Here is a 22,047-nt window from a genome sequence, read left to right as displayed (position 1 = left end):
GAAGACAAAAGGAGACACTCTTTCATGATCCTAGTTTTTTTTTTAATTCTTTTTTAGGATTTTATTTATTTAGACAGAGGGGAAGGGAGGAAGAAAGAAAGAGAGGGAGATAAACATCAATGTGTGGTTGCCTCTCACGCACTCCCTACTGGGAACCTGGCCTGCAACCCAGGCATGGGCCCTGACTGGGAATCTAACCAGCGACCATTTGATTCGCAGGCCAGCGCTCAATCCACCGAGCCATACCACCCAGGGCAATCCTCGTTGTCTTAATCCTGAAGGCAAAGAACAGCTCTAACGTCACATGAATAATTCAGTGTCCTAAGGTTAAAAACTCAATTTAATAAAAAGCACACAGTTACTGCTTATCAGGCATCAACCAGGAAATGGCACCACACTGATGTCATCATCATTCTGCACCACGTTCATTCCTTGTGTTCTGTTTTCATCTGCGTTTCCTCCGACGAGTCATACCTGTGTGCAGAAAGCCAGCTCGCTGCAGCTCTCCAACCACGGGGGTTAAGTCAGGGGCGATCTCTTCATACTCCAATTTACTCATCTTAATCCAGCCGAACTTACGTTGGAAAAGTCTTACATATAACTTCTGACCGCTCTCTGCAATCAGGTTAAGAAAAACGGGAAAATGTTATCTTTCTTCTCTAAAACAACATACAAACATCATTTACTTCTTAAAACTGAGATAAAATGAACTTTATTAGAAATACATATATGCTTCCTCAACTTACATTCCAAGAAAATCTTTGCTTCCTGCGGAAGATGTAATTTATTTGAAATAGAAAGTCCCACCCTGGCTGGCGTGGCTCAGTGGATTGAGCACCTCCTTGCGAACCAAAGGGTCACCAGTTCGATTCCCAGTCAGGGCACATGCCTGAGTTGCAGGCCAGGTCCCCAGTAGGGGGCCATGTGAGAGGCAACCACACATGGATGTTTCTCTCCCTTTCTTTCTCCTTCCCTTCCCCTCTGTCTAAGAATGAATAATCTTAAAAGCCCCCATGGGGATGTCTCCTTGTCACATGTGCTTGTCACCAAACAACAGGAAGATCCCCAGGATGGACAGTTCTGCCACTTGTGAATTGTATGAATATTGCTGTGCCTTACTGAGAACTCGTTTTCTCTTCTCTAAGGAGGGGCTGGTGGAAAGCACTAACCCCACCTTCCCAAAGTTGGTGGAAAGATTAAACAAGATGACGTAGACCATTTTAAATGGTCTAGAAGCCATTTAAAAAGTTCCAATGTGGGTAATGATTATTGATCACTTCAGAACTTCTTAGCACCACACTGCCCATTTTCTTGCCACCGTTTCCCCTTGCTCAGAGAAGCCCTACCTGGATTTGCAGTTATTTTGTTATTTACTTTCGGTCTAATAGGCATCATTCCATTTGTGGGTGAAAATAATTTCAACCTGGCTGGGTACCTAGCTCAGTTGGTTAGAGTGTTATCCTGATACACGAAGGCTGTGAGTTTGATCCCCAATCAGGGTGCATACAAGAATTAACCAGTGAATGCATCAGTAAGTGGAACAACAAATTAATCTTTCTCTCTTTCTCTAAAATCAATAAATTAAAGAAAAAATGCTACCTTTGGTAGGGTGTAGCCTCTCTCTTTCTGTGATCTCAGCCAAGCTACTTAACCTGTTTGGTCTCAGTTTCCCTGTTACCCAGATAATCATAGAATTTCTGTCAACTCTAACATAATAAAACTATATTTTTAAAATGTTCAATATATTTTTTTTTCCTAAAGAGACCAAAGCAATTCACAGTAGCTGCTTTTCCCCACGGATGGCAAATGAGTCGCCATGGAGAGCAATACACAAAGATGCGCAGAACTTGCACGGGGGAACCTGGTCCTATTTCCCAATCACAGGGGAGCACAGAGCCACCAGCTACTCGAGCAAGTGTTTGCACAAATGCAACCAGCATTCAACCAAAGATGCAACTGCTCTGGATAGAACAGTCCGTGTGGTATCACATCCACGGTCTGCTGAGACCAGCACAAGGAGAGAAGGCAGCTCGGTGGATCCGAAAGCAGCTGTGCCCAGTGTGGCTCACATGGTAAGAATATAGGGATTTCCACCCTGGCTGGGTGGCTCGGTTGGAGCATCTTCCTGTGCACCAAAAGGCTGCGGGTTCGATCCCCGGTTGGGGTGTGTATGGGAGGCAACCAATTGATGTTTCTCATATTGATGTTTCTCTCTCCTTTCCTCCCTAAAATCAATTAACGTATTTTTTAAAAACTTTTTTTAAAATATAAGGAATTCCGAAATAATTCCACTGTGTGTGAATTTAAAGCAAAAACCTTTCACTTGAGCATTAGTAGTCATGTTCACAATTTCGCTAATGCGCTGAGGAGTCAGCCCTGGCTCCCCATCTCCCAAGGTCAGTGTGTCCTCCAAGCAAGCTTTTCCTGCCTCAGGAGGGGCCCAGTTCCATCCCGCCACCGCCACCGTGGCCCTTTGGGTAAGCAGTGCAGCTGTCACAAGGGTGGCTTTTGTTCCAGACCTGCTCCTCTGGCTCGGAGCCCCCACTGGCTGCCAAGGAGCCCAGGCACAGCCTAGTATTTTTCAATGGACCAATTTAGCTTGTAAGTTTCCACTTCCTCCACACCCAGACTTTAAAAGGCAGAGTCCGGGAACCCAAAATATTGTTGGGGGTGGGAAATAGGCCTCAACACACCTCGGTGTGTTTTTTCCTGTATTTTTTTTTTTTTGGCTTTCAATTTTGCGGAAAGGCTGTGCAGAAAGCAGACCTAACCATAACCCGGATGACATGCTCAAAATAAGTGTAAAGTATGATTTTCTAAGTTGCACTGGATTTTTTTTTTAATTTAGAAAAGGTGGTACAATGACCAAACACATCACTAGGTAAAACAAAACCCATTTCACTAAAGACTAATGGATAGAAACAAGAGTTAAATTCCCATTGCATCTCATTAATGTTATAACGAAAAGATGTTGAATTAAACAACGTTGTTTGAGAATCTGCTATGAAACATATAAAGGCATGATACTGCAGGCGCAGACATCATGGGCACAAAACCTCGTCTCTTTTCCATACACATCCTCCCCCAGGGGAACCTCCTACAAGGCTGACTCCTGGGAGGAGTCCCAGATGATTCTCAAAACCACACTGACTCCTTGTGGCCACCAGATTACTACCCAGCACATTACCACTTAAACCAGGACAGCAAATGGGAACCCAAAAGTTGCAAGGAGAGAAGCTTAAGATACCTGATAATTGATAAAATTTAGTCACAATCCCCTTGTCGTGTTCATCGAAGAGCATCCTATCATCTTCATTCTCAAGTACGGCTCCCAGCACCACAAGGAAACTCCGAAGGTAGTAAGGATGGCTCGAGGGTGCTGGAACTGTTTGACCATCATGACCGTCACAGCCTGACCCCTGTTCCAAGGGAACTCTGCAAGTGACTTCATTCATTAAGCCACTGTCATCTTCCAGAGGGCGTTTGGGGGTGTCACTCCCCTTAGAAGCATCGTGTGTAGAACTATGAGATGGTGCCTCCTGATCTGACACCTGTGGTTTAGCTTCCGCAGCCACAGTCATTGTGACTTCAACATCCGCCTCGAGTTTTTCAACACCTGCGCCCTGCACTTGACTGATACTCTCCTGCTTGGCAAGACTGGCCTGCGAAGCAGACTGCAGTCTACTCCCCGGAGTTAATTCTGGTGCTGACATCATAGCAGCATTATCTGAGAAAGCAGGAGTGAGGGTTGACCTCCCACATTCCTGCGTGGAGTTTTGGTTTGCTGCGTCTATTAACGTAGCGTCTTCTACAGTACTTTCAGTGTTTTGTTCAGTAAGAGAATCACAGGTAAATAGGTTTTCCTTTTGAGAACTGTTTTCCAACATCTGATCTTTGTTCTCGGTCTCTGAACAGTTAACCGTCTTAACCCCTGGGGCTGAGGAACTCTGTGGAGTATGATTGGCAAACTCCTCATTCTTCTCTATTGATCTTTTTGCTTTTATGTATTTTCTGGACAGTTTAGATGACAGGCTTCCCAAAGGAATGACCTTGACATGACGCGGACTCAGATCATCTTCATTTTTACACGCCTCGTTATCATTACTTTTAAAGTAGGGACTCGTCTGCTTTTTTACGCCTGGTTTTGCTGAATCCGTTTGGTCAAGGGTTAAATTTGTCTTTAATGGTGACGACTTCTGTGGTGTTACATCCTCTACGGCAGTGTTCGTTAAATCTACAGTGGACACGTGGGAATTTGTTAAGCCACCATGCCCAGGGTCAGCTGGAGTGACATCACTGGGGTCAGCACACATTTCATCAAGGTGCCGGTTTAGGTCATACCTGGGCACCATTTTACTACAAATGGGACACGCGAGTCTAGCAGGCGGTGCATTGTTAAAACACAAAACAATGGACTTAGATTCATTCTTTTTAGTTCTGTTGGTTGATAAACTCCTACGGAGTCTTTTATTCGAAGGCGATTTCCCTCCTGGCATCATGAGTGTTAGAAAAGCTGGAGGCTTCAAGTAATGAAACAAAGGATGTCACTGGGGAAAGACAGCGATGGTTTGCTCTTACTTCCCTGCCTTGAACAAAAAAGTGGGCTCCTATGGAACCTCATGGTATTCGTTTGGCCGCTTTCTTCTTTCTGCAAAATGGAACACATGCGGACCAAAAACGTTTTATGCATTCAAAACAGGGTAAAAGAAAGCTCTAAGCATGCGCTGGCAGCATCTCTTGCTTAAGGAAAAACCCCGGGCTGGGGACCGGGGACCAAGGCTCCACATGCAACCTCAGTGTGACCCCAGCCCTAAAACGACAGCCCTGGCCTTGGCAGGGAGCATCGCTAAGAACTCGCTTTAAGATCTAGAATTACCCGTTCTTAAAAAAGGGACAATTTGACTACTCCAGGCCCTTTTTAGAGACCATTGCATCGGTAACCATTTCCGGGAAAGAGTGGCCACCTGGGAGACCCCCCCGCCCCGGGTCGTCCCACTGCAGCTGCAGCCACCGAACTGGGTCGCGGAGGGAGCCCGGCTGTTCTCTTGGGGCTGTGGCCACCAGCGATGCACACCTGGGGCTCCGCCGAGGAGCCCGGACCACCCACCCTTCAGCCGCCTCCCTCCCTCTGGGCCCAGCCGCCTCGTGCCGGCCGTCCCCCGCCCTCCCGGCTTCGCCCCGCCCGCCCCAGACCCGCGACCCCGTCCGGGCGACCCCTTGCCTCTCACCCGGCTTGGCGCGCCAGGCATGCCCAGCCGATCTCCGCGTCTCGGCTCGCACAGGCTCGTCCAGAGGAGGCCCGAATGATCGATCTCCACGCCCCCTCCACGCTGAAGGCGTCCCTCCTCCCAGCGCGGTGGAGCAGAAAGGAACCCTGCGGGGCGGCCACGCACCTGTTTCGCGTCACACCTGGCGGAGGCGACTGCAGGTGCTCCCCGGCACGTGCATTCGGCTCGCACGAGTGGAGCTCCTTGGGGGATTGGTCGCGGCAAAGTGACGTGACCTCCCGGGAGAAGACAAAGGTATGAACTCTACCCAACCAGTGCTGCTGGCTAGCTTCCCGCGGGACGTCCTGTTGGCGCCTTGATACAGTAGATGTAAATAACCTCAAGAGCAAAGGGATACTAAAACGGAGTCAAGTGCAGCAGTCCCGTCGTATTCCCGGGCTACGGCCCAGGACCCCAGCACATGCCGGAAACCGCGGATAGCAGCGAACGCTGTATAATGTTTTCTCGTGTAAATACAGATCTGATTTTAATTTATGGAAGTTAATAATATCGAATAATAGAACGACAACAATATACAGTAATAAGAGTTACGTGCTGTGATCTCTCTCTTTCTCTGATAACCGAGACAGCTCCTAATTGACTTACGGGCCCGGAGCTTCTACCGAGTACAAAGGCATGATTCACGCAGGGGCGGGGCTGAGCAGGTCCTGGCGAAATTTTATTAAGTTACACAGAATGGCAGGCAATTAAAAAACTTATGAATTATTTCTGGAATTTTCCAATAACATTTTTGGACTGTGCTTGATCACCAGTAACTAAAATGGTGGGAAGTGAAATCGCAGATAACGAGGACTCCTGTAATTAGGGAGTGGTGAGTTTGGGGTGTTTATCAGTTTTGTTTTTAATATAGTTTAATGGTGAGGTTATATGATTTATAATAATGGCTATGTTTAACTGAAAAATTCAAGTTTATCGGTCAGCTCTTGGGCACTGAGACCAGCAGCTTCCTGAACCCCCAAGAAGGACCAGAAGGTAAGCTGAGTGCAGGGGACCTGGGCTTATTGTCCTTTTTCACTGCCTGCAACAGGGGCTGGCACTGTGTAACTAATTACTTCATAAATGTGTGTTGCACAGATGCGTGAATAAGTGAACAAACCCAAGAGAAGAGACACAAAGAGGGAATTCATCAACACATATGCACCAAGTGCCTCCCTCGTATTAGAAAATGTTCTCGATGCTGACAATGTGGCAGTGCACGGAGGAACAGGGGTGAGGTGGGGAAAGATAGAGGAACCCCCCCCCCAAATTAAATTCTGTAGAGAATTAAAAGATGAAGACTTAGAAGGGAAATAAACCCAAGGGAGGGCAGGGATGCAGGTTTCAATCTGAAAGCATGGGAAGGAGGAAGGCCCTCACTGTGCAGGTGACGTTAGAGCAGACCTGGAGGTAAGGCAGCGACTAGTCCAGGGAAGGACATTGCAGAAGAAACAGCGGCAGGGAGCGGGGGGTGCACCTGAGGCAGGAGCTCACAGGGCAAATCTAAGATCACCAAGGCCAGGAAAAGTCTCTCCCCCTTGTAAAGCTTGCAGGAGTGTCCTGCCTGCGACCCACATGAGGCCCAGGATGGCTGTGAAGGCGGCCCAACACAAAATCGTAAATTTACCTAAAACGTCAAGACTTTTTATGATTATGTGTCACAATGTACTTAATGTGTGGCCCAGAGATGCCAAAAGGTTGGCATTTCCACCCAAAGCGTCCTAGGAGACGCTATCAGACAAAAGGCAAGTGTTCCCTGGACAGGGATGCTGGAGCTATGAGCCCCTGACCGTCATGCTTTCTTCCTAGTGTTCACCTTCTGTCCTGATTGTTTTTAAAGATTTATTTATTTCTAGACAGAGGGGAAGGGAGGGAGAAAGAGAGGGAAACATCAATGTGTGGTTGCCTCTTGCACACGCCCTACTGGGGACCCGGCCTGCAACCCAGGCATGTGCTCTGACTAGGAATCGAACCAACGACCCTTTGGTTAGCAGGCAGGTGCTCAATCCACTGAGCCACACCAGCCAGAGGCACCTTTTATCCTGTTTGGACCACACCTGTCCTCTGCACAGCTGCCTGTGGATAGCACTTGATGCCCTGGGTGACGAGGTCATTTCCCAAGGGGAAAGGTGTCCAGCGCATGCACGAGGATCCCGCCGTTTTGTGAAAGGGTGACGGGGCAGTGGAGGGAGAAGAGAATCAAGACCCCAGAGCGTGAGCGTCTCTGCCGGGACAGCTGGCTGTGACAGGGTGGCTCCTGCTCGCTGGCCCATGGACCAGGCTGGCTTTCACGTGGGCTCAGTGCGGGAAGGGTGGTGCCAGGGGTTCCTGCTTTGTACCCAGAGAACGCAGGATGAGGCTCCCCTCTGGCCGTTTGGAGTCTGTCTCCTCACGCCATGGGATTCTCAAGTATCCGCCATCCAGGCCCAGGAAAGTTCCCAAAGTCTTTATTTATAAAACAGAACCCTGGCAGGATATAAACTTATGCATTCATATTTACATCACAGTCAATGTCTATTACAGCTTCAATTTATGGACAGAAATGTCCTGTCGTTTCTTCTTTTTCTTTTCCGTCTTCTTGGCGTCGCTGATCTGCATTTTCACTTGATCTTGTAATTGAGAAAAGAATGCTTGAGATGACTTCAAGGCTTTGTCCTTACCTTCGTCCTGCAATGGAAAAGGACACATGCTCACAGGTGAAAACCCCCAATGAGGATGACAGCAGTCTGTCAAAGTGTATCAGGGGTGTCCCACCCATGGCCCTGGGGCCACGTGCGGCCCAGGCGGGCTATGAAGGCGTCCCAACACAAAATCATCAATTTACTTAAAACCTTTTTTTTTTGCTCATCAGTTTTTGTTAGCATTTGTGTATTTAACGTGTGGCCCAAGACAGCCCTTCCCCTTCCAGTGTGGCCCAGACACACCAAAAGGCTGGACACCCCTGGCCGAGGAAATTGTGAAAAATCCAGCCGGTTGGCAGAGAGATATCCTACACGCTCTGTGCTGCCACAGTGCTTTGTCATTTAAAGGAAGAGGGAGGAGAAAAACTTTGCTGTGAGGACCCGAGAGTGTAGGGCTGTACCACCAGTGGGCCGTGTCAGTGGCTCTGTCACTCCAGGGGACAGCCAGTCCCCTACCTCTCGCCATCACTCCTCCCAAAGGACCCCCCAGGCCGGCCAATCCCCGCCCGCTGGCTGCCCACAGCCTCACCTTCAACAGCGAAGCCCTGCCCGCTCTGGTCAGCTGCTTCAACTTCTCAGCAGCGGCGGCCTTGCTGTATTTCCCTGCCTGGTCCGGGTTGCTCTGTTCCAGGAGTTTCTTCCGCTTTTCCTTCTCCTTTATTTTCATATGCTTCCTCTGTTTCTTTTTCCTCCTTTCTCGCTTCCTGTCTGTCGCTGTTTTCTCAGCAGCAGTTTTTATATCTCCAGCTTTATTTTTCTCCTATTAAAAAAGAACCACCAACACACTGTACTAGTTAGTCTAATGCAGGGGTGTCAAACTCATTTTCACCGGGAGCCACATCAGCCTCGCAGGCGCCTTCAAAGCGCCGAATGTAATGTTAGGACTGTATAAATGTAACTACTCCTTAACAGTTCAGTGAGAGCTCGGTGCTGCCACCAGGGAGAAACAAGGTGGGGGGCCAGATTCGGCCCTTGGGCCTTGTGTTTGCCACCTGTGTGGTCTAACGTCTCAGGAGGAAACACCGGTGGCAAAGCCAGTCCCTGCTGCACCCAGGCCCCAGCCCGAGATCCATGCGCATGCCCAGGGCCCCCTGGTGCTCAGCCGCTGAGGACAGCCACCAGACTGGCCACAGGGACCCTGGAGACCGGAGGCAATCTACCCAGAGAGCTGCTGTTGTCTCTCGTTCCGTGCTCACAAGGCAGCGCCTGCCTGCACTCCGCATGTCCAGCCTCTCCCCATATCCAGATGGTCTGTTCTAGACCCTGACTCCGCTACTGACAAGCACGGAGTGGATAATAAGGGGAAAGCACTGCTGTTCCAAGACTTAACAGTATATAAGCAATATACGCAATCTGTCTGAAACCTAACACTGCTAGCATTGAAAGGGATCAGAACAAGACAACGATGTTGGATATTTGCCAACAGCTTTGACCGTAATCTGTAATAACTGGCACGCCCGCATCTCACAATGATACCTGATTATAGGAGCCTGGTATTGAACAGTATATACGCTGATAACATCATTTGATTGTACTCAGACGGTTGACATACATTAGAGCAAAGACCCCACACTCAAGGAAAATGACATGGAATGCAGATCCGGCTGCCAACAACTCCCATATCAATGGGCATTTAGCGTGTTGATGCTGGTGTGGCTAGCGTGTTTAGCGTGTAGTTAGTCGCACAGGCTCCATACCTTGACCTCCTCTGGCGCCAGCAGGGCTGCGTCACTGACACTCACTGGGGCGACCTCCTCCATGGTTATGGCTGGCAGATTTGACACGACTTTGATCTCGGGGACAGGCTAGGAGAGAGACAGTCCAGTGCACAGAAGTCAGACGTACTCCTCACAGAAGAACCTGGACTTGCAAACCTATCAAGTCTAACACGTAAGATACTTTGGGGGATTGTTTAAAACGCAAGCAGTGTTCATAGCAGAAGTCTGAGGCTCACGGGGTGACGGCTGTGTTGGCGGCAGCACCCTCGAAACCTGCGTGTTTCAGGGGCTGTCTCTGCTCTACGCCTGGAGCACCCGCACCTATGCTTTTGCATGGCGTTTCCACTGCGTTCAAACACCACTCTGTCCTTTGTCACGAAACTGTTTCCATCTCCATGTCTGCCTACACCCTCAGCGTTATCCACAGCTTAACAGAACCCGTGGGTTTCCGTAATGATACCTCGCCCTTGGTTACGGGGAAGAAAGGGCTCCCTCTAAGAACTACGTGGAAAGAGATGCACGGAAAAGGCTCACGGGAACAGGAGTCCAAAGGTGCTACTTGATCCACTTCCATTTCCCTGCTATGGGAAACGGACGTCTGCAGACGGACACCCAATCCGGGGCCCGGCCCGCCAACGCTCACAAAGGGACGGAGACCCCGCGCGCCCGGGCTCCACGCGACTGTGTTCCCGCACTGACCGGTTTGGGGGTGAAATGGAAGTTCGAGAGGGCGTCCAGCTTTAAGAAGAGGGAATCCATCATCTTCTGGATCTCCACGTGCTCGGGGTTTTCTTCTTCTTCTCTCTTCTCCTTGGGAAACAAGTTCAACAACATCAGCCTAAGTGGCTTGAGGTCTGATCACGGAACCACACCTTCCACGAAGGCTGATGAGGGGCCTCTCCCATTTCTTGCCATCAAGGCTTCGGCCCCAAAGAGCCTCCCGGGCGGCAGTTAGGTGATCAATACCACAAGGGCACAGCGCCCACCCAGGAAGACCTGTGACGTGTGTCCAGGAGCTGCAGCAGCCACTGCCTCCAGCACGTGGGACTGACAACTTAACCCCATTGGCATTCACACCCGCCAGGCACTAAGCCGGTCCCACGAGGGCGGCTACGGAGGCAGAAGCAAGGTAACAAGTGCCAGCGAGGAGCTGGGGAAGACGGAACCCTTGTGTACTGCTGGTGAGAAAGTGAGATGGTCCCGTCACCATGGAAATGAGCTAGCAGCTCCTTGAGAGAGAATTGCCATCTGACCAGCAGTTCCGTACCCAAGAGAACTAAAAACAGGCACTCAAATAACATGTGTACTCCCATGTTCAGAGCACTATTTGCAATAACCCCAAATAGAAGGAGCCCAAATGCTCGTCAAACTGAAGACCAGATAAAGAAAAAGTGTGGTACATACACGTGGCGGAACAGTATTCAGCCAAAAAAAAAAGGAAATGATGTAACAACACACGCCACAATCTTAAAGCATTACAGTAAACAAACTGTCAGACAGAGACGAAAGATCATGTAGCTTATGGTTCCATCTGCGTGAGATGTCTCGGATAGGTAAATCCAAGCCTGGTGGTCCCCAGGGGCTGGGCGCAGGGAGGGGTGAGAAGCAACTGCTCATGGGGTGTGTGGTTTTACTTCAGGGGTGGAGGAGATGTTTGGGGACCAGAGAGAGACAGTGTGCGTGAACACTGTGCGTGGAATGACCCTGAATCGCTCCCTTTAAAACGACTGCCTTCACGTTATGTGAATTGTCCACTGTCAAATGGTTACGTCACTTCGGTTTAAAAAAATAAAAACTGAGGGGTTAATGTAGACTTCGTAAAATTATCCAGCCACTTGAATTGCAGGGACTGACTTGCTTTTACTTACATGTAATTTGTGACTTACTCTGATTACTCAAATGGAAAGAAATGGCTGGCAGTTTTCATTTTACTGAGGGGAAAAGGCAAACTTTATACTTTTCTTCCTCCTCTGCCCAAACTGCTGCTTCTGGGTCTGTGTCCGGCGTCCGGCACCGGAGCTCCCGTGCCAGCCACACACATGCACACGCCTGCTGCTGTTCCTACTGTTTTAACCTCACTCATATTTAATCTTAAATGTGTCCCTTTGCCTTGCCCCAGGTGAATCACAGGACACACAGCCTCTGCCTGAATATGCATCACACAGACAACTAAGAGTAAAGGATCCCTTGTGAGCTGTTCCTCACCCTCTTGCCCATGACCTTGAGTTTGATTCCAGACCTCAGGAAATCCTGCCCATCGGGCTCAGCCCGACCCTTAAAGGCACAGGTCTGGAATGGGCCTCAGTGAGGTCCGCATTCGAAGGGCTGCGTACTGGCTGTGCACTCCCGACATACAATCGAACGTTTACGGGGCTGGTACTAGCTGCCTGGCAGACACTTAACCTCCTTTTTAACTCTCGAAGTTACCAACTCCTTTCTGTCTCTGTGGAACCTCCTCCAAGGAGCCAGGTGACATTCCATGAGCATCTCCCAAGGCCGTGCATGCGCCCTTCCAACACCACCTTGGGAGGCAGAGCGGCCGGGAAGAATTTCACCTCCCACCTCCCGTTCTCCCCCCTCCCAGTGGCACCGAGGGCACTGTCCGCTCTCACAGCATCAGCGGCAGCAGTGAACCAAGTCTGGCGGGATCGTCCACGGCTTTTGCAGAATAGAAACGCCACCTCATCCCCAAGCACACGTCGACCCCAGTCCCATTAAATCCAACGTAAAGGAATCATTCACAATTATTACACTGGGAGTGTATTCTTGGAAATAGGGCTTTGTTCTATTTAACCAGAGATGATATTTTTTTTTTAACGAATCTAAGTAAAAAGAAACAAAAACCGAAACTACCCATGGGACCCAAACATGGGAATGGAGTCGCAGATAACCCTATAAAACACACCCGCCCCGTCTCCACGTCTCCCGTGCGTGCGAGTGAGGAAGGGGGCAGCACTGTGGTCGCAGCTGCTGGGAAGTCACGTAGCTGTGAGCGCTGCTCCGGGCAGAACCACGCCCCAGGCCGCCACTCAGTGGGAGCCTTCCCTCCCCCTCTCTCCCGAGCTTGCTCAGTCTGCGCTCACACAAGACGAGGCCAGCCGAGAGCACGAGATGTCTACATTTGCTCACTCTGACCATCCCAGAACTGCTTCTCAAATGCTCTCCTTGAACCACGGCCTCCTTCAGGGGCCGCCTTACCTGGTGGAGCTTGACATACTCCTGTTCGTAAATCTCAGCGAGGCTCAGCTTGCTCTTCTCGTGGTCCAGCGTCAGCCGCTTTTTGTACTCGTATGCCTCCTCCTTAGGTTTCTCTTTCCGCACCACGTCGTCCCACGCCTGGAGTGTGAAAGGCAGGTGGAACGTGAATTCAGGAAAATCTGTCATTTCCTTCTAGGCTCGATTAAGAATCTGCCTCTGGAGTATCTAGTCTCGTCCCAGACGGAGCCAGCTGCCGCAGCGAGAAAGTGATTTGCAGCCCTGAAGTGACTGTTCCAGTCACAGAGAGTAAGTGTCGTGCAGAGCAGAGAGGATGTCACTCAAGTGGCCTTTGTTGTTTTTGTTTTAAGCGTGTCTCCCTCTCCTGGTTACTGATGTCCATTCCCTATCTCCCCTTCATGGTTTATTTAAAAGTCAAGATCAAGTCTGTCTCGTCTCATTTCAGATTTAAAGGTACTCTGCTCAGCCCACTCACCAGACCCTCCTGTTCTAGGCAAGCATCGCTCGTGCGTCCTGAAGCCGTCTCTCATTATGCGTGTCACACAGCCCGAGCTGTGTGCTAAGTGTACAGAAGAAGGTCAATTCTTGCTTATGTATTTATTTAAGATTTTATTTATTTATTTTTAGAGAGAGAAGGGAGGGAGGAAGAGAGGGAGAGAAACATCAATATGTGGTTGCCTCTCGCACGCCCCCTACTGGGAACCTGGCCTGCAACCCAAGCATGTGCCCTGACTGGGAATTGAACCAGTGACCCTTTGGGTCCCAGGCCCATGCTCAGTCCACTGAGCCACACCAGCCAGGGTGCAAGAAGGTCAATTCTTAACAGCTCTTTCCTACGTTTTTAACGTTTGATTTAAAAAAAAAAACAAAAAAAAACAAACCCAGACCCTTTGTTTGTCACACTGAATACTGTGCCCAGAGCAAGGGTCCCGGGTGTGACCACATTGAGTCAGACACCAGCCATCACACCTGCCACCCTCCCCCAGCTTCTCACACCACCCAGCAGGCCGGCAAGGTACAAGGGACCCTGGCACCGGCCCTGGCTGCCCCTACCCCTCTGGCACACACCCATATTTCCGGGGCACCCGTGGAGGCAGCACCTCACACAACAAAGCTGACGATGCCTTTAGCATAGATGCAGGGCTTTGAAATGAACTGACATACAACTTCTATGAAAACAGTTTATTCCTATTCCCCAAATACTCTCATAGTATTTCTGAAAATCCCTGTAAATTTCAACTGAGGTTCAGTTGCACTCTTACTGACCTGGTCTCTGATCCTCTGCTTGATGATGTCTTCTAGCTGAAGGGTGGTCTCCTCCGTGATCACAGGAGCTGGAGGCAACAAAACACGTTCTCAGTGGGAGACAGGACCGAGGCCAGCGTTTCGCAAAGGGTGGGTGGGGGGGGGGGTCCCTGAACCAGCAGCACAGACCCCTGGGGGCCGCTGGAAGGGTGAATTCTCAGGCCCCACCCCACACCCTGAAGCAGAGTTAGCGGGGGGCTCCCCTCTATGCTCACTGGCCTTCTGATGCTGTCTCCAATCACAGGACCACGAAACTAGAGCCCGAATGGTAGTCAGTGCTGACACTTTCATCTGAACACCTGGGGAATCCTGCCACCTCTCATCCTCTCCAGCAGTGGATACAATGGAAATTCATGTTGACTTCAGTGCCAGAGAGGGTGTGACGAGGTGATCAGGGGTCCCGGCCAGCTCACAAAGTAATCAGTGGACAATGACAGCAGGCACTGTAAATGGATCACTAGCAAAATTCAGACTCTGGCCCTGGCCCTGTAGCTCAGTGGAGAGAGCACAGGCCTGCAAACCAAAGGGTCAGGGGCTTGATCCCCAGTCAGGGCACACGCCTGGGTTGTGGGCCAGGTCCCCAGTAGGGGGCGCGTGAGAGGCAACCACACAGTGATATTTCATTCCCTCTCTTTCTCCTTCCCTTTCCCTCTCTCTAAAAGAAAAAAATATCTGACTGCCGTAGTATACGTTAGGCACCGTTAGTGTTTCAGTAATTCTTGGGTGGGCTGACATTGTTGTGGTTGTACAGAAGAATGTCCTCCTTCCAGGAAGAGCCAGGTGGAAGTACCTGGGAGTGAAGTGTCACAACACTGGCAACTTGCTTTCAAAGGATTGTGGGAAAAATGCACACACACAGCACACATACAACATGGGGACAGTCAGCGAGCTGAGGTGCATGGCAAACACTTCTTCACTGTGCTGTTTTCCCACCCTTCTGTTTGTCGGCAAGACTTTAAAATAAAAAAACTCGGGGGGAAGAGAAACACTCGTCCCAGGCTTCCTGTGAAGCAGACCCCCGGGGAAGGCACCGCAGGGACGGGGCGGAGCCCAGCGCGCAGGCGCACCCACCCATGCGGACGGCGTGGTCGAAGTGCAGCGTCTCCTCCAGAAGGCTGTTCTCCGGTCGCTTCTGTGCCGTCACTTCCCCCTGCAGCTGCCAGGGCTTTTTTTCCAACAGCTCTTTTTCTAACGATGCAATTTTTTCATTCATCTGAGAAAGGAACCAAAGGTGTTATCGCACTTTTAGGAAACAGAACCTGATGTCCAGTTGAGTAGAGGCAACTAGCATGTTTACAAGTGGGAAAGAAACGTACTGTTTTTCAGCACAAGTCTGTGGCGTCCCTGACCCCTTCATGCTGTGCTGGGAGTGACTCCCTCCTCCTGTCACCTGCGGTGGGGCGAGGACCTCTCTTCCCCACTGATGGGAAACACTGAGTCTGTCTGTCTATTTCTGCACCCTACTAGTCAAATGAGCTCTCTATGTACAAGCTACTAACAACTTTAATTATTAGAGCGTTCCAAGATGAAGTCATGTTTGTTATTACGTTAGTATCTGACGGATCCTGACGCTGTGACTCCACACCCCAATCCACGGGACCTCTAAGTGCTGAAAGACATTGTAACGACCACGGAGTGTATGGACCACCAGCCTTCTCGGCCCCGACTGACTTCTCTTCTTTTCCCTAGTAGCTTTTCAGTTCATTGGCCGGGTTTTTCTGATACTATCTGCAAATATGAATGCATTCATTTCCATTTTGCTTCCCTTTTATCTTTTTCTTTTGTAGTTGCATTGGCTAACACTTCTAAAGGAATGTTAAATAACAGTGGTCATAGGCATCATTTTGTCTTATTATTTTAAAGGGATGTCTCTAGAATTTTACCACTAAGCATGCAGGCACCTTTTGCCTAGATGTATTTGTATTCCCCTAGGAGTGAAAAAAAATTAGAAACGGACACTGAATTTTATCTAATGTCTTTTGGACATACATGGAGCTGACCATATGGTTTTTCTCCTTACTTGTTACAATCCAGAACTAAATGAATAGATTTCCTAATCCTGCATCAAGGGGATGAGGCCCACGTAGTTGTGGTAGCATTTCTCTTTCACTGTGCTAGTTTGGATTTTTGCATCACTATTCATACATGAGGCTGTTTGTGTGTGTGTGTGTTTTAATGTTCCCTTTGTCAGGTCTGGATACTCATGTTATAATACCTTCACAAGAAAAGAGTTTGTAAGCTTTACTCTGTACATGTGAGAATTGATTAAACAGCATTAAACTATCTATTTCTTAAAGGTCTGATATAGTTCCACAGCAAAACTAAACTTGCTTTTCTTTCTTCTTGTAGCGGGAGGGAAGGACACAAACTCAATGAAAAATTCCTTATTTTCTTTCACAGTGCTTTTCTTTTTATTCCTTTACACTTTCTCTCTCTTCTGAAGAAACTCTGACAATCCTAGATTTAACTCAGATTCTTGTTTCTTAAATAACTCTCTTGCTATCCTTGGTATCTTTGGCTATTTGCCTATACTCATTTCTAAGTATCTGATATGATTTTAAGATGGTTAAACGATAGAGCCAACGAATTGGAGCCTGACTACATTATTTTCAAAGGACATGTCATTGGTCTGAAATCACGTGACATGGAAAAAATTTCTCATCGACTTAGGAGGATGAGTTTGAGATGGTGTTCATTAAAACTCAGTCTACACAGCACCCACAAAAGCCACCTGCAGAGGCCCTCAGAAAAATACCCAGCATCTGTAAGAGCAGCTACCGACAGTTGCAAGGAGGGGTTCCCAGGACAGCTGATTTGGAAAGACGTGCCACAGTTGTGAGGACAGCCGGGACAGGGAGAGAAGCAGGGTTTTGTAGAGGCGTCACCCACCGAAAGCCACAGGCTGGGGTAGGCAGCACCGGCTGTCAGAAATCAGCTGCGTTCCCCACGGGCGGCTCCACAGTGAGCTGTACTGAGCAGCAGCAAGATGTGTGTGTGTGTGTGCGCGCGCCTGCGTGTGTTTAATGGACAATTAAGCATTCTACCAAGAAAAACGGAGTAGATTAGGAGTCTGCAAGTTCCTCAGTCACAAACGCATATTAACAAATTCCTTAAATTCCTACGTGTTACCTTTTCCTGCCTTTTTTCAAAAGAGGATTTCACTTCAGCAGAATCTTTCTGCGCAGTTAAGATTTTCGTGTCTTCCATGTCCTCATCGTCTGGCAAAGCAAAGGTCACTCTTTTCGAGGTTTCTTTATGTGGTTTGTCGTCTTCAGCTTCTTCAAGGTCATGATCTTCATCCCTATAGTGTTGAAACACGCATAACAGGAAACACACCACTTTTCAACAGGAAAAGAAAAAGAAACAGATTCTCTAGTAATTAAAGCTCTCTTCTGTCAAGCTGATGCAACTAAATATTCAGGGCTTCTAAAGTCATCCAGTTGTTAAAGACCAACAGAAGGAATTATTTAGGTGAAGTGGAACGGAAGTATGCAACATAAAGAAAGTCAATTACTATCAACCTATAATGCAGTGTTACCTCGCACATAACAACAGGGTATTATTTTTAGGGGCACAAAAAACAAATCAAAGCTCGTGCAATAAAGGTTTGAGTGCTACTGGTAGAGATGTTTTATCTTCATTAGGTGATTTCCCATGTCTGTTTATGATGACTTTTTTTTCATATTTATTGTTAAAAATGTTTTCATTGTTGTTCCATTATATTTGTCCCTATTTCCCCCCCATGTTCTCCCCTGCCCTGGCCCCCCCACCCCACGTTCAATCTTCCCCACTGTTGTCCTTGTCCATGGGTCCTTCATACATGTTCCTTGATTCAACCCTTCCCCTTCTTGCCCCCGTTATAAGTTCACTTTCTTCTGTCCATCTTGAGACTATGTGATCTTAGAGAATCTAACTTCTTAGGACGTGGCTGGGCAGCTTCAACTACGTGTAAAGGATCACTGAAAAAACTCACGTTTCCGACACGCTGTCTCCTCCTTCTTCAGCAACTTCCTCCTCTTCTTCCTCGGAACCCGGTTCTTCATCACGAGCACTTGCTGCGTCCTCATCGCTTTCAACCGGATCGAAGAAATCTTTGTATTTCAGGTTCCTGGAACTTTTACTGGACTAAAACAAAAAGATTTTTAAAACTTTTAATTAAGGATAAGAAAATGCATTAAGTCATGCTTATATGTGTATATAAGTGTTGTATAGGGAAAATCGACCAATAATAACACCACTGTAAATCCCTGAGAACTATTAGACCATAACAAACTAGAAGTCTGGATTCTTTGTCTGATTAGATAGAGTGCCATATCATTCTTTTTAAAAAAAAATTTTAAAGATTTTATTTATTTATTTTTAGAGGGAGAAAAAGAGAGAGAAATAAAACCATCAATGTGTGGTTGCCTCTCTCGCATGCCCCCTACTGGGGACCTGGCTTGCAACCCAGGCATGTGTCCTGACTGGGAATCGAACCAGTGACCTTTTGGTTTGCAGGCTCACAGTCAGTCCACTGAGCCACACCAACCAGAGCCCTATCTCTAAATCTAACTAAAATTATTTTCAAAATATCCCTGCCTAAATAAAGTATACAACTGCCTTCCTTTCACTATCATTTCTAGCGCTAGGTGAAAATACACGTTAGAGGGAATACTCTGAATGTCTCTAACAAATGTGATTATGGTTCTTAAGCTACAAGTGTTCTGTGATAAAGAAACGACGGCTTTGGTTTAATTTTTCCAGTCAATTCCTTTTAACTGATCTAAATATTTCTCTCACGCCCTGGTGAGTTTTGAGGTATTTTAACCTTTTCTCAAAAAAAAACAAAAAACAAAAACAGAACAAAATGTAACTTGAGGAGGTAAAAAGTACCCTTTCTTGCCCTGGACAGTGGGGCTCAGTTGGTTGGAGCATCATCCCGTAAACCAAAAGGTTGTGGGTTCGATCCCTGGTCAGGGCACGTACCTGGGTTGCAGGTTCAGTCCCCAGTCAGGGTGTGAGCCGGAGGCAATGGATCGATGTTTCTTTCCTATTTGTGTCTCTCTTTCTATCACTCTCTCTCCCTTCCCCTCTCTCTAAAAGTCAGTAACATATCCTCAGGTGAGAATTAAAAAAAAAAAAAAAAAACGACTCCTCTCCTCTCCCAAAACTTTACCTTAAGTTTTTGTGTCTGGCTTCCAAACAGCCCTCCCTCATCTTCATCCGAGTCAACATCTTCAAATAAATCAATCTCTTCCTCCTCAGCATCGTCTTTTCGCTCCTCTTCTTTCTCCATGTTTTCTAAAAAGGTCTCCATTTCGGACAGTTTGAAGAACTTATCATCCACTATGGACTTTTCTCTGGGTTTCCTAGGCACTCTGTTTTGCACCTTGCTCTGCTGTTCCAACTTGCCAATGTCAAAGTCAAGATCGGAATCCTCATCGCTGAAAACTGGGCTTTCCTGCAGACCACGTTTGCTGGGGTGTTTGGCTGTCTCCTCCCCTTCTGGCTCATCACCACTCAGGTCTGACCCTTCCTCCTCCTCCTCCTGCACGTGCCGTTCTAGGTCCTCCTGGCCATCAGCTTCCATCTCTGAGCCGTCCCCTTGGTCCTCCTGCTCTTCACTCTCTGGGAGAAGACTGATGTCTTCATCGTTGAGGGCTTCGCTCACTGCATTCTCAAAGTACTGTAAGGCCGGCCCGTTCTGCAGCTCCAGCTGCTGCCAAATCTGCTCATCATCAAACTTGTCTATCACCAGTTTCTGTAAAGGGCTTCCTCGGACCCTGCCATTCTCTAGGATTTTGTTAAAGTCATAGAGTACTTTTGTTAAAGAAGTGAAGTTTGATGCCAATTCATCTTGAATCCTATGAAGGGGGTTGGGGAGGAAGTTAGATGAGATTTACATTTGTAGGTAATAATTTCACAGCACTTTGAAATTAAAAGGAAAAAAAACACCCAACTCTTGTGCAAAATCAAATTTGAATGAAATGTCAATTTTATCTATGGATTCTGGTCCCCAGGAGTGGGCAATCTTGCTGATGAGCCACCTTAACATATAAAAGTATCAACTAAGTATTTATGGATCTGCTGTAGGATTTTAGGCAGGGAATCTGTTGCAGATCAATTTGCCTTGAGTTACATGATGAACCTCAGTCTTAAATTCTCAACTCTGATATTAAATGCCACTCCTGCTTTGGCACAGGTGGACAGAATAGCTCTCTGAGGCTGTGATATCCAAGACGAGACCTACACAGAGGGAGTCAGTCTTACTAAGATCTCTTAGAAAGTCTTACAAAGATTCTAGGCAGAAGAAACTACAAGAATAAATTTCCTGCCCTGGCTGGTGTGGCTCAGTGGATTGAGCGCCGGTCTGCAAACCAAAGGATCGGGGGTTTCATTTCCAGTCAAGGCACATGCCTCGGTTGCAGTCCTGATCCCCAGTAGGGGACACTCAAGAGGCAACCACACATGGATGTTTCTCTCCTGCTCTTTCTCCCCCCCATTCCCCTCTGTCTAAAATAAATAAATAAATAAAATCTTTAAAAAAAAAAAGAATACATTTCCTAAGATGGACATGCACTTGGTGAGTCTGAGGAACAGAAAGGTCAGCATGGCTGGAGTGTGGCAAAGGAGGCGGAAAGTAAGATTAGAGACATAGGTAGGTGCCGAATCTGGTAGGGCTCAGAGTTACGAATTTGCCATTTTAAGTGTAAAGAGAAGCCATCCAAAGGTTTTAAGCAGAGGAGTAAAATGATCTAATGTATGCTTTGGAGAGATGGCTTATGGAGGAAAATGAATGAAAATAGGGGGATTAGGAGGTTGGTGCAGCCTTGTCTGCAAAGAATGAGGAAGAAGTATACTGAGATTAGAGCAATGGATACACTAAGTAGTCAGGATTAGAATAAGGTTAGAACTGACAGGATTTGCTAATGAATGAGATGTAGAATTAAAAGAAGTACATACAGGAAGTAGCTAAGTTTGTCTGGAAAGACAGAGGTGCCATTGACGGAGACAGAGAAGGCAGGTGAGAACAAGGGGAAAGAATTTCAGGGAGGGCAGAGTCTAGGGGAGTAAACAGAAGCAACGGTTCATTTCGAGCACCTTACACTTGAGATGTTGAGAGTACATAGGGGCTGCAGGTGCTGTGAGCCTAGAGCTCAAGGAAGAGGTGAGGTTTGAAGTAAATGTGAGCCACACTTTCACAGATCGCATTTTAAGTCCTTCAACAAAATACAAAAATGTATGCTTGGAAGAGAGAGGAAAGGCAGTCCTACTTCTCCAGCTCAGTCGCGGGGGTGGATAGACAGACAAGCGACATGTTAATACTTTATCAATAAAAGTATGATGATGCCTAAGTAAGCACCGAGATCTTTGGAAGCACAAGGGAGAAACCAACCAACCGAGAGTGCGGCGGTGTGCGTGTGTGTGTGTGTAGAGGCCAACCGAGCGTGTGGCGGTGCGCGTGTGTGTGTGTAGAGGGGCAGGGAGTGCATAAGGCTCTGAGCGTTATAACTGGGTTTTGATTTCAGCAGCACACGACTACGAGATCCGCACCATACAACTTTTAAGAGTTTTGTTAGGCTACCGGTGCGTAAACGATCTGAAATCTGGGGAAAAGAGATCTACGCTTCCCTTCACCTTACTCCTAGTCCAGATGACAGAGGCCCGCAGCCCGCGCCCATGTGAGATCTGGGCCGATCCCGAGCCCAGGCTCCGCGCACTTACGTAAGGAAGCACTCCGGCCGGCCTGTGTTTTTGCCCACTTCGTCCAGACACCGCTTCAGGGTCCGCTGACGCCAGACCCGCTGGGCCATGGCTGTCTAAAACTCCGCACCCGGCGCCGCATGCGAGGGAAAAAAGGATGCCCGGAAACGTGTCACAAAC

General features: G+C 48.0%; 2 protein-coding genes and 1 long non-coding RNA gene across 5 annotated transcripts in view; 1 reads left to right on the top strand and 2 right to left on the bottom strand.

Annotated features, from left to right (window-relative positions):
- FAN1 (FANCD2 and FANCI associated nuclease 1) overlaps positions 1 to 5,477 on the bottom strand; it is a 20,138-nt gene extending 14,661 nt beyond the window's left edge. The window contains exons 1-3 of one of the 3 annotated variants that reach the window (XM_045824959.1): positions 5,394 to 5,477; positions 3,248 to 4,648; positions 475 to 615 (exon numbers count right to left, since the gene is read on the bottom strand). In XM_045824959.1, coding sequence (XP_045680915.1) covers positions 475 to 615; positions 3,248 to 4,499 — 1,393 coding nt within the window. In that variant the 5' untranslated portion in view covers positions 4,500 to 4,648; positions 5,394 to 5,477. Of the gene's footprint in view, positions 1 to 474; positions 616 to 3,247; positions 5,146 to 5,228; positions 5,362 to 5,393 lie in introns of those variants that run through there. The other 2 variants (XM_045824958.1, XM_045824956.1) reach the window with 2 other exon arrangements.
- On the top strand, positions 5,388 to 18,215 carry LOC123809707. The gene is made up of 3 exons (XR_006784067.1): positions 5,388 to 5,522; positions 13,058 to 13,167; positions 18,106 to 18,215. It is a non-coding gene; the product is annotated as an uncharacterized LOC123809707 (long non-coding RNA).
- On the bottom strand, positions 7,696 to 22,047 carry MPHOSPH10 (M-phase phosphoprotein 10). Its single transcript, XM_045824961.1, has 11 exons — positions 21,889 to 22,047; positions 19,340 to 20,027; positions 18,158 to 18,309; positions 17,314 to 17,485; positions 15,256 to 15,397; positions 14,146 to 14,213; positions 12,862 to 12,999; positions 10,363 to 10,473; positions 9,643 to 9,750; positions 8,475 to 8,705; positions 7,696 to 7,931 (listed from the first exon to the last, which is right to left on the bottom strand). Exons 1-11 carry the CDS (start codon positions 21,975 to 21,977, stop codon positions 7,782 to 7,784), a joined length of 2,049 nt encoding a protein of 682 aa, XP_045680917.1. The 5' UTR covers positions 21,978 to 22,047; the 3' UTR covers positions 7,696 to 7,781.

Source organism: Phyllostomus hastatus, unplaced genomic scaffold, assembly GCF_019186645.2.
Source record: "Phyllostomus hastatus isolate PE091 unplaced genomic scaffold, TTU_PhHast_1.1 phas_scaffold_555, whole genome shotgun sequence".
Taxonomy (NCBI): Eukaryota; Metazoa; Chordata; class Mammalia; order Chiroptera; family Phyllostomidae; genus Phyllostomus; species Phyllostomus hastatus.
Note: the sequence above shows the minus strand (reverse complement) of the source record. Positions and strands in the feature narration are given on the sequence as shown.

Coding starts and splice junctions, on each gene's coding strand:
- MPHOSPH10 (XM_045824961.1), bottom strand. CDS start 21,977: ATGGCCCAGCGGGTCTGGCGTCAGCGGACCCTGAAGCGGTGTCTGGAC. Junction 20,028..21,888: donor CGGCCGGAGTGCTTCCTTAC/GTAAGTGCGCGG, acceptor CCCCCTTCATAG/GATTCAAGATGAATTGGCAT. Junction 17,486..18,157: donor GGAGACAGCGTGTCGGAAAC/GTGAGTTTTTTC, acceptor TCAACACTATAG/GGATGAAGATCATGACCTTG.